Genomic DNA, 13,574 nt, shown 5'->3' with positions numbered 1-13,574 from the left:
GGTTTGTAGCAGCTATCATCTCATCAGAGTACAGTACTGTACAGGAGTCACCCCCCCCCGTCTTTGTGTCATACCTTTGGGTCTACCTTTAAACAGCGCCACGTCTGAGTAACAGCTGTCCTGCTTACATGGCCTTCAACAAGCAAACGTGGCATTATGTCACGAAGATCATCGAGTGTTACCAAACCACCCAAAAGGCAAAACCCAGAGAGCCAGTGTAACCCGTGTGTTACCCGGCCCACCATATTTCATATTTCATCTCAACATCCCAACAATAGGACACACACTACACACACACACACACACAAATAAAGAAACAGAGCCATAGGTACAAGAGCATAAAGTATTTTTTGAAATTATTATTACAAGAACATCTTGGTTGAAACACAAACCATAAATGCTACTGAAGCGCTTTGAACACCCACCCCCCCTCCCTCCCTATGTCCATAATACTCTGTCAACAACAGACGCCCACCCCCCTTCCTACCCCCCCCCCCCTCTCTCTCTCTCTGTAGGATGTCAGAACAGCAATCACACATGACATGAGAGACACAGCTACATTCTGCGCTGTTTCAAGAAAACAACTTGCGTTTGAATGTCGTCTTCACTCTGGGACTCTCTAAGCCGGGTAAGACGGTGTGTGTGTGTAGGGGGGAGGGGGTTATTTACGGCAGGTCCGGTGAGGGTTCTGCTTCTTGGGCCCCTCCAACCTGCAGCGGCTCCGGTCGTCCAGCCAGGGCAGGTCGAAACTCCTGGGAGGGGAGGGGCATGGGGGTGGGGGGGCGGAGACATAGGATGATTCAGTCATAGATGTTTAATACTCATTCAAATCAATGTTTCAATATACAGAGTCTGTGTTCCTGTCTGTGTTTGTGCATGTTAGGGGTGTAACGGATCACCTAACTCACGGATCGGATCGTGTCACGGATTTTGAGTCACGGATCGGATCATTTTTCGGATCAACACAAAACATATGTTTTTTTTAATAAAAACAACATTTTCCTTGAATTCTGTAAAAACACCACTTTTAATGTGTGAAACAAAAAAACAACATTCAAGATGTCAAAACTGATATATATATATCACATATATATATATAACATCTATATATAACAACATATATATAACAACATATATATATAACATCACTGCTGCAATCTGGTTGCCAAGTGAAACCTAACTTTACCTAAATAATAAAGTGAAATCCTTTAAACATGGTAAGAAAAAAAAGTAAATAAAGCAAAGCAGCCTCAAGCTTATAACTTCATATTCATTTTCAAAAATATGAGGATGTCCACATTGTCTGGGGAGAGGGCAGACCTATTTGCAGTCACTATGTCTCCTGCTGTGGAGAACACCCTCTCGCTAGGAACTGAAGTAGCCGGCACAGCCAGGTAGCGTCTTGCCATCATGGCAACGTGAGGGTACACACCGTAACTTTCTTATCGACCTCCCTCCTTCCATCATTATTATAAGTAACAGGGAAGCCAAAGTGCTCCCATACATGTGATTTCAATGACGAGGGAGGCCTTTCCAGTTCGCCAACGTTGCTAGCACTCGCCATGATACTTGTTGCTGTGGATTCCCAGCTTCACGTGGAGTGAGTACGTAACAGAGTACTTTTTTTGTGTGTTTACACAATCACCCAGGCTGCTTAGCGGGTGATATGACGTGATATAAGTGGGACAGAGATGAGTGAATGAATGTTGTTGTCAACTCAGTACGCATGCAGAGAGTGAGAATAAAGCGCACATGATTGTTTTTCTACCGGTTACATTTGAATGAATGAATGGTCTTTATTGTCATTGCTACAGTACAGGTACCAAACAACGAAATTTAGGAGGGGTGGCTCCCCTGGTGTTAAGAAAAAAAAAAAAAAAGTTTTGCTATTGATCCGCGGTACACATGCGTTCCGAACCGTGGAGGGCGATCCGAACGGATCACGGATTATCCGTGATCCGTTACACCCCTAGTGCATGTGTGTTTGCGTGTACACTAGAATGTGTGGAAGCTTGCCATTGGTTCTGTTATGTGTTATAATGCTTCATTATTAAATTGTTCTACTGTGTGTGTGTGTGTGTGTGTGTGTACACGAGCATGTGTGGAAGCCTCCCATTGGTTCTGTTATGTGTTATAATGCGTCATTATTACATTTATCTACTGTGTGTGTGTGTGTGTGTGTGCGCGTTAACTCACCGTCGTGTCAGCTTTGGCAGAGGACGGCCGAAGGCCACTACAGGCAGGTGCGAGGTGATGATAAGGGTCTCCACTGTGAGGAGAGGAAGAGAGAGGCCAAGGAAGAGGGGAGAGATGGAAGGGGTTGTTTATTATTGGCCAGTGTTTCAACCAACCAAAAGCCACGCTCAAACCTTCCGGTAGAAGGACAGCACATAGGGCTCTAGTAGAAGGACAGCACATAGGGCTCTAGTAGAAGGGACAGCACATAGGGCTCTAGTAGAAGGACAGCACATAGGGCTCTAGTAGAAGGGACAGCACATAGGGCTCTAGTAGAAGGACAGCACATAGGGCTCTAGTAGAAGGACAGCACACAGGGCTCTAGTAGAAGGACAGCACATAGGGCTCTAGTAGAAGGGACAGCACACAGGGCTCTAGTAGAAGGGACAGCACACAGGGCTCTAGTAGAAGGACAGCACATAGGGCTCTAGTAGAAGGGACAGCACACAGGGCTCTAGTAGAAGGGACAGCACATAGGGCTCTAGTAGAAGGGACAGCACACAGGGCTCTAGTTCTCACCGTCCTCAGGTTCAGGGTAGAAGGACAGGACCTCCGGCTCACTCTCCTGGATGCCCTTCCCCCGGTTCATCCTCTGCTGCTGGCGCTGGAACATACGCTGCTCTCTGATGCGCTGCTCTCTCCACCTGGGGGGAGGGAGGGAGGGGAGAAAGAAAGGAAAGAGATGGAGAGAGAGAGAAGATAATGAAAGAGAGGAGCATGGAGAGGAGATTAATTGAGAGGAAAGGAGAGAAGGATGGAGAGAGAGAGAGACAGAAGATAATGAGAGAGGAGCATGGTGAGGAGATTAATCGAGAGTGAATGAGAGAAGGATGGAGAGAGAAGAAAAGTGAGAACAGTTAAACAGTCAAATTAGATGAATATATGAATTAGGTATTTTGAGCGCTTCATTCATCTGAAAGTGAAAGTATGTATGACGTATGAAAGTATGTATGACGTTCTTTACCTCTTCCTTCTCGTCGCGTCCAGCTCGTGCTTCGAGTGACGCTTCAGGAAAACGTTGTCGTCCAAATTCTGTAAAAAAATAATAATTAAAGAGAAAAAGTGTCTTATGTGTCTTACGGTTGTACTGTAAATCAACATAGGAATTCTTCCTTTTTCTAGCATTGTGACTGCCAATGGCCCCCGATCCTAGCATAGATTAGTTTTTCTTGATGATGACTGACATATAGATGATTCACTTAATCATCTACTTTGTTGTAAGTCGCTTTGGATAACGCCGTGAATGGTAAATGGACTGCACTTATATAGCGCCTTTATCCAAATCGCTTTACAACGGCCTCTCATTCACCCATTCACACACCAATGGCGGCAAGCTACCATGCAAGGCGCCGGCCCGCTCATTGGGAGCAATTTTTGGGGTTCAGTGTCTTACCCAAGGACACTTCGACATGTGGCCAGCCGGTGCTCAAACCGCCAATCTTGCGATCATTAAACGGCGACTCAACCTCCTGCGCCACAGCCGCCCCCAAGCCGTTTTTTTTATTATTATGACTGACATATAAATGATTCACTTATCATCTACTTGTTGTAAGTCGCTTTGGATAACGGCGTGTCCTGCTAAATGTCTGAGATGTAAATGTGAGGCCGGCGTTCCTCTCCTCTCACCTCAGGGATGTCCGAGGCCTCCTCCTCTCCTAGTGGATCCATGGTGTTCTCCCTCCAAGATGGGACTGCATGGGACAGAGACAGGGGTCAGAGGTCACTACTGACACCACCATGTCACTTTAACCCGGTCGGTGCCGAGGGTGAACAACAAAGTGGTCCGTACTGTCAACATTCTAGAGCGCCACAGAGGTGACTGGATTCAGAAAGAAAGATGGTTTGATTGATTGTTGGATGGATGGATGAAAAAAAGAAGAAAGAAACCACTCACTGGCCACACAATCATCCTTCTTGGGCGAGGGCTCGCGCCATGGCGAGGGGGGCGGCGAGGGGGGGGGCAGCTGCCAGCGGTCCAGGTGCTCTGTGTCCAGGTGCTCTGTGTGGGCACAGCTGGCATCTGGTGACCCGTCCTCCTCGTCCGACCCCCCGCCCTCCTCCTCCTCCTCCTTGGGGAACAGGAGCTCTTCCTTGTGGGGGGAGGCCTTGGTCTGGCCGAGCCGAGACTTGGCCGACCTTGGCCGACCTGGGAACAGGAAGCGCCTAGGGAACAGGAAACAAACACGCAGCGAGAGAGAGAGAACATGAGTGAGAGACAGAGAGGAGGGAGGCGTGTGGACGTGGGACACATTACCCAGGGTTCTCCACGGGGTGTTCGAACGTGGGCGTGGCTCTGGGTTGCATTTTTTCAAAACACCCCAAAAAAAAGCAAAACATGAAATCGACAAAAATATTAGACAAATGTACTTATTATTGTAAGTCACTTTGGTATAAAAGCGGAAAAACCTGCTAATGGCGCTTTTCCACTACCGGGTTTCCACCGAACCAGGCCGCATTTGTATCCTACCCATGCCGTACTTTCAGAAACGCTTCTCCATTATACACAACAGACCCGGAGCGACCCGGGACTGTAGGAGGAGTTACGTGTCATTAGAGCACTTCACTGTAACAAGTGCCGCTATACAGCTCAACGGGGGGAAATGCGATAAGAATTATGTCAAAATGCAGCACTATCATGCACAGATCAGCCTTAAAACAAGTAACGTTAAGTGCCTGTTACTTGCCGCTTTCAGTCCCCCCCACAAAACAATGTATCTGATCCCAGCCAACGTTTCTCTCTCTCTTCTCCGTCTCTGGCTAGAAGCTAACGTACCGTTTGTGCCCCTTGCCTCCTCTGCCAAAGTGTAGTGTCCTGGGCGTGGTGGGTCCGCGGCCCTCTGTCGACCCCTGCCCCTCTAGCGCCCCTGGCTCCGGGCCCTGGTCCTCCCTACGGGACCCCCGCTGCTGCGGCTGCTCGCCCCCCCCTTCCTTCTTGCCCATCTGCAGCCTGCGCTCCATGCGCTCGATCCGCGCGTCAGGGAGGGATGAAAGGTTATGGGTCAGCGGAACTCTAAAGACTTAAGAAGAAGAAGAAGAAGAAGAAGAATACATTAGACTTATATAGCGCTTTTTCTAGACGCTTTACAATTTGAAAAGATTGAGTAGTAATGTTGGGGGGGACATGGGAAGGGGCAGAGGGGGAGAGGGTTAACTGGTGACGGCGAGCTTGAAAAGGTGGGTTTTGAGGGCCTGTTTAAATGTTGCCAGGCTGTCTGATGTGGCTGGGGAGGACGTTCCAGAGGGATGTGGCTGCGGCCGAAAAAGGCCCTATCACCCCAAGACCGGAGCTTGGTCCTGGTGGTCTAGACTAGAGGGCGGTTTGGTCGGCAAACCTGAGGCAACGGGAGGGGGTGTGGACTGTGGAGCCCTCCTCAACCCCCCTCCAATCACTGGCCTTCAAGTTGCGAGGATGAGTTTACTTTATTTTTTTATTTTTTTAACCAGTCAGTGCTAGATGGCTATGTTAGACCAGTAGACAGGTCGTCAACTAATGTAAAAAGAATAAAGGTTTATCATCTAGCCGACTAATGTGTTGATCAGGAGGTGAAACATCTCCTATAAGAGACAAACGTTTAACTCAGGGGTCCCCAAACTTTTTTCTGTGAGGGCCACATCATTTTTCCTTTCTGTGATGGGGGGCCTGGGTCGGTCTCTAACGTAAAATAATATGGAACGGAGTGGAACGGTGTGAAATGGAGGCGGTTGCGCAAAGCAATTGCGCGCAGGAGAGCACATGTGGATGCAAACAAAGTCTAAACAGTTGAATTTGGATGGAATTTATACCTATAGTGATATGTCAATGAAATATAATCAGTTTTACAGTCTGATACATGATGGAGGACCCTCATCATACACATGAAGCAGGGCTGTCTGGGGGTCCTTAAACGAGCATCAAACACTTAATTTATTGCATTCTGGTGAATTTAGATGCACCAATTTGTGCCCTTTCTGCATCAATTTATGGTGGAAATGTCATTATTTATGTAAAGGAAAACACAATATTCAGGCACCAGATGACCATTCAAAATGTAATGTAATATAATGCAATATAAGGCTCTCAGTTATTCTGTACTTTCAAATATGTATTCTCCTTGAGCAGTCAACTTCAACTATAAATCAACACGAAAGCTAACTTATTTGCGAAACAGCGCCCCCGCCATCACGTCGGCGCAATGCCGCAATTGCAGTTAGAAATTACAGAAATCCACCGAGTGCAGCGCTTGTAGAAAATACGACCGTCAGAGTTTTGTCGAGAGCTGGAGGCGGCTAGAAATATGACGGAGGCGGCCGCCTCATAATTCTCAATGCAGGAAAAACCCTGCTTGACACAGATCATGAACATATCGGTAAAATTATTTCGTTTTCTCCTGCAGCTGGGCATCTACATTAGGCTATCTAATCCCCCATTGTTTCAATTAATCTGGTGCCTACTTGCGGACAGACTCACCGCGGGACACACCTCCTCCGCGATCACATTCATACATTTATTGACAAACTTCTTTGCATTTAACAATAATAATCACTTGTGCACTGTTGGTTAAAAACCCTGCATTCTGAATCAACGTTTCTCTTTACCAAACGTTTGGCCATTTTTCATCTCTCTGAATGTTCGTTCTAGCTCGCGTGCACCGGCTACAGATCCGTGCTCGTTCACTATGGATCGTTACGTTGAATGTACCGCATTCTGTGGGCGGGTGAAAATATCTAATAATGTTATTAATGAAAATAGTTTATAACTAAGGGACATTTTTATTTGAAAGCCAACCTTTAATATCAAATACAGATATGATATGATTAAAACATATATTTAAAATTTAATTTTCAAAATATGTTTCTGGCATTGTTGAGAGTGTGTGGGGGCGACGTTGTTCAAAGGGCCGGTCCAAGTGTGGGGGTGGGCCGTGTTCGGCCCGCGGGCCGTAGTTTGGGGACCCCTGGTTTAACTGGTCTGTAAACAGGGTGAAATAGTAAATGATTGAGCTTGAAGCTGATTTGGGGATGACTTCTTTTGTTTACAGTGATACTTTATAGAACCAGAACCTAGTGATGTCATAATGATCACATGACACAGGAGGGTGTAGAGATGATGTGGCCGTTTACTGGAAATGTGTTCAGCACAATATAGACAATGTGTCATCTACTGGTCTCTCAGTCATCACAGCATAATCTTGTAAAACTGTGGTTATCAATTGGAGTGACCGTAGCCATAGGTGTTTTCTAATGAAATGAATGAAGCCTTATTCATTTATATATTTATCTACGAACCAACATCATCCTTTTTATATATAAGAAATGGAACATATAGATGTGTGAGAAAATATACACCGTTTGTAAAAAATAACATCATTAATCTAAGTAAACAGCGCCATCTGGTGGCGACAGAAACATATGACGGACCTCTTAACAGTGGCTAATGGCTAGCTGTTTAACACGACGTATATTCTATATTCAAAACGGCTAGTGCGACACTTCTTACCTGTAGAAATGTTCAGCACAATACATAGCATTAGTGTCAGCTACTGGTCTCTCAGTCATCTATGAAAACATGAGTATAACTTAGGTTATAAAAGAAACAGCTCAATGTCCTTTTAGAGACCAGCGGGGCTCCAACTGTCTTGTAAAACTGTGGCTAGCTCCCGGCTACCGGTCGCTTTATAGATTTCATAATACGACCAGTAGATCGGGCTGTGGTTGTGATAGAGACATGAGGTTTTTTACGCACCTGAGTCTCCTGAACACGTAGATATCGATACCTAGTCGATCAGACCTTCTTAGGCTGAGCTATGGTCACGTTTCCGCACCTACCTCCTAGCTAGGGCAGCCTGGACATTCTTAGAGGGCAAAACAATAAACCCAAAAGCCCCTCGGCTCACAAACGTTCTTGGACAGATGTAATATAGTTGATGTTTCAAATTGAACATATTCAATATCACATATTTAGCTAAATATTTTGTTTATGTGCAATCACACTTTCCACTTTACTAAACACCTGTAACATCCAATTCCATTTGTGTTTTTCTTCCCTTGAAACTGTTATTACACACTCATAATATACAGACATGTTAAATAACTGTTATTACACACTCATAACATACAGTCAACCTGTGCACGTGACGACGCCGTGGAAAATGGCCGCTTGAACTTGAGGCTCTGCACCGTCGCCATTATACTACTTTAATGTATTGCCACAAGTTAGAAGAGTTAGTATATACTACTTTAATGTATTGCCACAAGTTAGAAGATCTAGATTATGCAGATGATATAGTATTGTTAGCAGAATCATGGAGTCATGCACAACAAAAGCTTGACCGTCTGAATGAATATGGTCTACAAACAGGGCTAAGGATCAATGCAAACAAAACGGAATCGATGAGGATGAACGCCAAGAAAAGCACAGCCTTCACAGTGTATGAGAAAGATCTCAAGGACGTCAACACCTTCACATATCTCGGTGCAACAATGACAACGTCAGGTGGTGCTTCTGAAGACATGAAGATTCGTATAGGAAAAGCAAGGAACGCCTACCATCGTTTAAAGAAGTTGTGGAACAGCAGTCAGTATCGGAGGAAGACCAAGATGAAAATCTTTCAGTCAAATGTAATCTCAGTGTCGTTATATGGTTGTGAGACATGGAAGATGACAGCGGCTGACGAACAGTGCCTAGACACATTTGTCCACAAATGCCTAAGAAGGATGCTGAAAATATTCTGGCCTACACGGGTGTCAAACGAAGAAGTGAGAAAACTTGCTGGTATAGAGATGGTAAGCACGCAGATCAGAAAGAGAAGATGGAAGTACATCGGCCACGTGTTGAGGAAAAGCCCGGATGACCATCAACGCATAGCCCTCAGATGGACCCCTGATGGACGAAGAAAAAGGGGACGCCCCAAAGAAACCTGGAGAAGAACCGTCGAGAGGGAGCGTGACATGCTGGGTCTAAGATCCTGGGAGGCGGCGGCTGCTGTGGCGAGGGACAGAGACCGGTGGCGTAAACTCGTTGGAGGCCCTACTCTTCACACCCGAAGAAAAAGGACCTAAGTCAAGTAAGTCAATGTATTGCCACAAGTGATATTATTATATTATTATATTATTATTACGAACCACCAGACCTAATATTAACTGGACCTATAAGCAAAATGCCAAACACACGCAAGCTAGCTAGCTCCCAAACCTGGCCCAAACTTTTGGGCTGGTAGATTTGCTTCACTCACCAGCCAAAAAACGTGGCTGGTCAAATCTGAACGTTCACCAATTTGTCTGACAACACACACGCTCGACGTTATTCGCATTAACGGTTAGTTTGTGGTCAAGAAAGTAAATGTATCCATACAAAGTAACGTTAATCAACAAAAACAGTTATTGTTATTAAAAACAGTTATTGTAACCTTACCGTTTAATCCACAGTGTCCCGTTCCCTTGTGCTGTCTTCAACTAAAACCGTCTACCTGTGCCCGACCACTGAACATCTCAGTCAGGCGTGAAATCTAATCAGAGTCGTTTGATTGGTCTGAAATCTAATCAGAGTCGTTTGATTGGTCTGCTACGTCCTCAGCCTCCTTTAGTCCTTGGGCCAAACCCCCAAATTGAACATTTCATTACCAAATTCTGGGCAAATCCTAGATGTGATTTTCTTATTCCTATACATCCCTAGATTATGTTTTGATATGATAGACCTTTTGGATTGGCAGTGTTATGATTAATAACTGTCCACACTTGGATAACAGTCATCACTTTATTATCTCCTCACATCGCCATCTTGCACACCAACAACACGTGTCAACCGGGGTAACTCCACTACCTTCCGGTGTCTCTTAAAGGTGCAGTCCCACATACATAACATTTACCCCCCCCCACAGGAACCAGAAGAACACAATGAATAACACAACATTATAATTATCAAACTTTTTTTCTTTTTTTTAAACTTGATGAACTGGGTAGACTGCCAGTCACCAGCATAGCCATGTGGGTTATTCTGCCACTGAACAGGCTATGCCCTAAACCCTACCCTTGGGTTCACCAGTCCACGTTATAGTCTCTCAGGTGTGCTGGTCTGACCCGGGCACGGGCCGGACGAGCCTCTGGGCGAACCCCGGCCTCCACCAGTTCAGGTGGGAACTCAGCTGGACCCTGCGGTTGTTCTGGGTCTATGATGGGAGGCGATGCCACCTTCCGAAGCCGGCTTGCGTGCCACCGTGATCCGTCGTCCAGGCGAAACGAGGCTGGGCCCAGCTGAGCGGTGACCTTCATCGGCGCAGACCAGAACGAGAGCAGCTTGTGGTCCCGGTTAGGGCGGCGAATCCTGACCCAGTCCCCCTCTGTGAAGGGAGGTATTCTCACCCTCCGTCTCCTATCGAACCGCTGCTTCATCCGCCACTGTGCGTCTGCGACCCTGGCGCTCTGGCCGGGTGCTGCTGCTGGCGTGGCGACCGCTGGGGCCCGCAGCCGATTGAGAGGAAGCTGCAGCTCACGGCCCATCATCAGGAGTGCTGGGGAGCTGCCGGTAGTTGAGTGCGGCGTTGCTCTGTAGTGAAGCAGGGTGCGGAGCAGCGCGGCTGAGAACGGCAGGCCCTCTGCCAGGTGTGCTCTGACCCCATTCTTCAGAGTCTGGTTAAAACGCTCGACCCCCCCATTTGCCTCCGGGTGGTAGAACGCCGTGCGTATGTGGTTGATCCCCCTTTCCTCCACGAAGACGGCAAACTCCGCTGAGACAAACTGCGGGCCATTATCCGTTGTGATGGCGTTTGGATTGCCCCACCGAGCAAACAGAGAGGAGAGGAAGTCAGTGACCACCCGAGCTGTTACGGACCCCGTGGCGACCACCTCTGGCCACTTTGAGTGGAGGTCGTAGGCCACTAGGAGGAAACGTTGGTGGTGTGGGACGCCATGAAGTTCGCCACATATGTCCAGCTGGATGTGCTCCCAAGGCGTGGGTGGCCACTGTAAGGGCTGTAGGGGTGGTGAGGGTGGCGGGCCCGTCTTCCCACTGACCAGGCAGGCCGTGCACTCCTTCACCATCATCTCGATATCACGGTCTATGCCCGGCCACCACACCAAATCCCTGCAGCGCTGCTTCACCTTTACAATGCCCAGGTGGCCCTCGTGCGCCATGGCGAGGACGCGCGCCCTGAGGTCGCTGGGGATGAACGTGCGGAGCCCCCGGGCCACACAGACACCGTTCCAGCAGGTCAGTTCATTCCTGACCCGATGAAAAGGCGCCAGCTCCTCCGGCACTTTCGTGGGCCAACCCTCCCGGATGTAAGTGCGGAGATGGGAGAGCGTGGGGTCCTCTGTCGACGCGCGCTGAAGGTCCTCCAGGGAAACCGTGGCCTGGAGTGGGGCGTGAAGCATGAGCACGAGCTCTGACTCCATCTCGTCTGGGCCCTTGTTGGGCAACGGGCCGGGGTTGGGGCCGCCGAGTGCTGGGACGGGGGTGGCTCGGGAGAGCAGGTCAGCCACTACATTTTCCCTGCCGGGGGTAAACAGTGTGGTGAAATCATACGGTTGAAGCCTCTCCGACCAGCGGTAGATCCTCAGCGGCTTGTGGCCCGAACCTGAAGTAGCGAGCAGGGCCGTGAGAGCCTGGTGGTCAGTTCGCAATGTAAAGTGTCGCCCGTACACATACATATGCCACCGCTCGCACGCCCAGACGCAGGCTAGCGCCTCCCGCTCCCCCACCGAGTACTTTTGTTCAGCTGTGTTGAGGGACCGAGAGGCGAATGCCACCGGGCGTTCCGTGCCCCCCTGGATCTGGGACAGCACCGCCCCGATCGCCGTGTTGGATGCATCACACGTCACGAGTGTGGGGCTCGCCAGGTCAAAGAATGCCAGCACCGGCGGCGAGGTCAGCTGCTTCTTCAGTTGGTGAATAGCAGCAGAGCAGGCCGGGGTCCACTCCCAGACCGCGTCCTGTTTCAATAGTTCACGCAGTGGGGAGGTGGTCATGGAGTATCGGGGAAGGAAACGCAGGTAGTAGGCCGTCATCCCAAGAAACGAAGCCAGCTGAGCTGGGCAGGACGGCTCCGGCAGGCGCAGCACAGCCTCTACGTTAGAGTGTAGCGGGCTGAGTCCGTCGGCGGTCAGGCGGAACCCCACGAACTCGATGACCGGAGTGGCGAAGGTGCACTTTTCCCCATTTAGCGTGAGGTTGTGGCTGGCGAGGACGTCCAACACCCTCGCCAGGCGCTCGTCATGGACGTCCGGTGTCGCACCATGGACCACTATGTCGTCCAGGAAGATGACCACGCCCGGGATGCCGGCGAAGATGGTGGTCATGATCTTCTGGAAACAGCTGGGGGCTGAGCTGAGACCGAAGGGCATGCGGGTGTAGCGGAACACCCCGCCATGCGTCACGAAAGCTGTCAGGTTGCGGCTGTCGGGGTGCAGCGGAACCTGTAGGTAGCCTTGGCGAAGGTCGAGTTTCGAGAACACAGAGGAGCCGTAGAAATGTGCAGCCAGCTCCTCCACCGTGGGCAGCGGGTACCTGTCCGGGATCACTGCCTTGTTGACTGACCTGAGATCGATGCACGGACGCAGGCCCCCTGACTTTTTCTTTACCACCACCAGGTTCGAAATCCAGGGGGAGGCATCGACACGCTCGATGATGCCTGCATCCGAGAGTTTCTGGAGCTCGGCGGTGACGTCGTCGCGTAGGGCGAGGGGCAGGCGGCGTATGGGCTGTATCACCGGATGCACCTCGGGCTTGAGGAGGGGCTGGTGGTTGAAGGCGGTGAGGCAGCCCAAACCGCTGAATAGAGCAGGCCAGCGTTGTTCCCACGGCGAGCCGACAGACAAGATGGCGGATCCAACATTGTCCATGAGGGTGAAACCCAGCTCGCAAAACAAATCAAAACCCATGAGGTTAGAACCCTGGTGAGACACCTGAAAGGTGAATGAGGGGAGGGCCTTAGTCCCGTAACGCACAGTGAAGGCGATTGTGCCCACCATGTCTATTTTGGAGTGCCCATAGCCATAAAGGGCCTCGGCGTTGGCAGTGAGCGTTCGGAGTGGAAAGAGCCGCCGTACCGTGGCAGCGTTCATGAGCGACCTGGAGGCCCCCGTATCCACCAGCAGTGGGAGGCGAACCCCATCCAGCTCAACAGTGCACCACTTAGCCGGTCGGGGGGTGGCAGTCACTGAATGGATGGTCGTCTGTGTGGGCCGTCCCGGTGTACCTTGTGGCCGTGGACTGTCTGTTGTGGGGGTAGAGCGGCAGACCCGGGCAAAATGGTTCTGCCTGCCACAGCGCTGACACTGCTGCCCCTTGGCAGGGCAGTTTGGGGCTCGGCTTTGGTGTGATGATGAGCCACAATTACCACAGGCCCGGCGTGTTGTCGTACCCT

General features: G+C 49.5%; 1 protein-coding gene across 1 annotated transcript; it reads right to left on the bottom strand.

Annotated features, from left to right (window-relative positions):
* Positions 1 to 661: 661 nt before the first annotated feature.
* LOC308154325 (male-specific lethal 1-like 1) lies at positions 662 to 5,193 on the bottom strand (the record flags this gene model as incomplete). Its single annotated transcript, XM_080527488.1, has 7 exons — positions 662 to 752; positions 2,197 to 2,269; positions 2,755 to 2,879; positions 3,200 to 3,267; positions 3,862 to 3,926; positions 4,088 to 4,398; positions 5,009 to 5,193. 7 exons carry the CDS (start codon positions 5,191 to 5,193, stop codon positions 662 to 664), a joined length of 918 nt encoding a protein of 305 aa, XP_080383614.1.
* Positions 5,194 to 13,574: the final 8,381 nt, after the last annotated feature.

The sequence above is a fragment of the Nansenia antarctica genome (genome assembly GCF_963989245.1).
Source record: "Nansenia antarctica genome assembly, chromosome: 3".
Lineage (NCBI taxonomy): Eukaryota > Metazoa > Chordata > Actinopteri > Argentiniformes > Microstomatidae > Nansenia > Nansenia antarctica.
The sequence above is the reverse complement of the archived record's forward strand: the minus strand, read 5'-3'. Positions and strand labels throughout refer to the sequence as shown.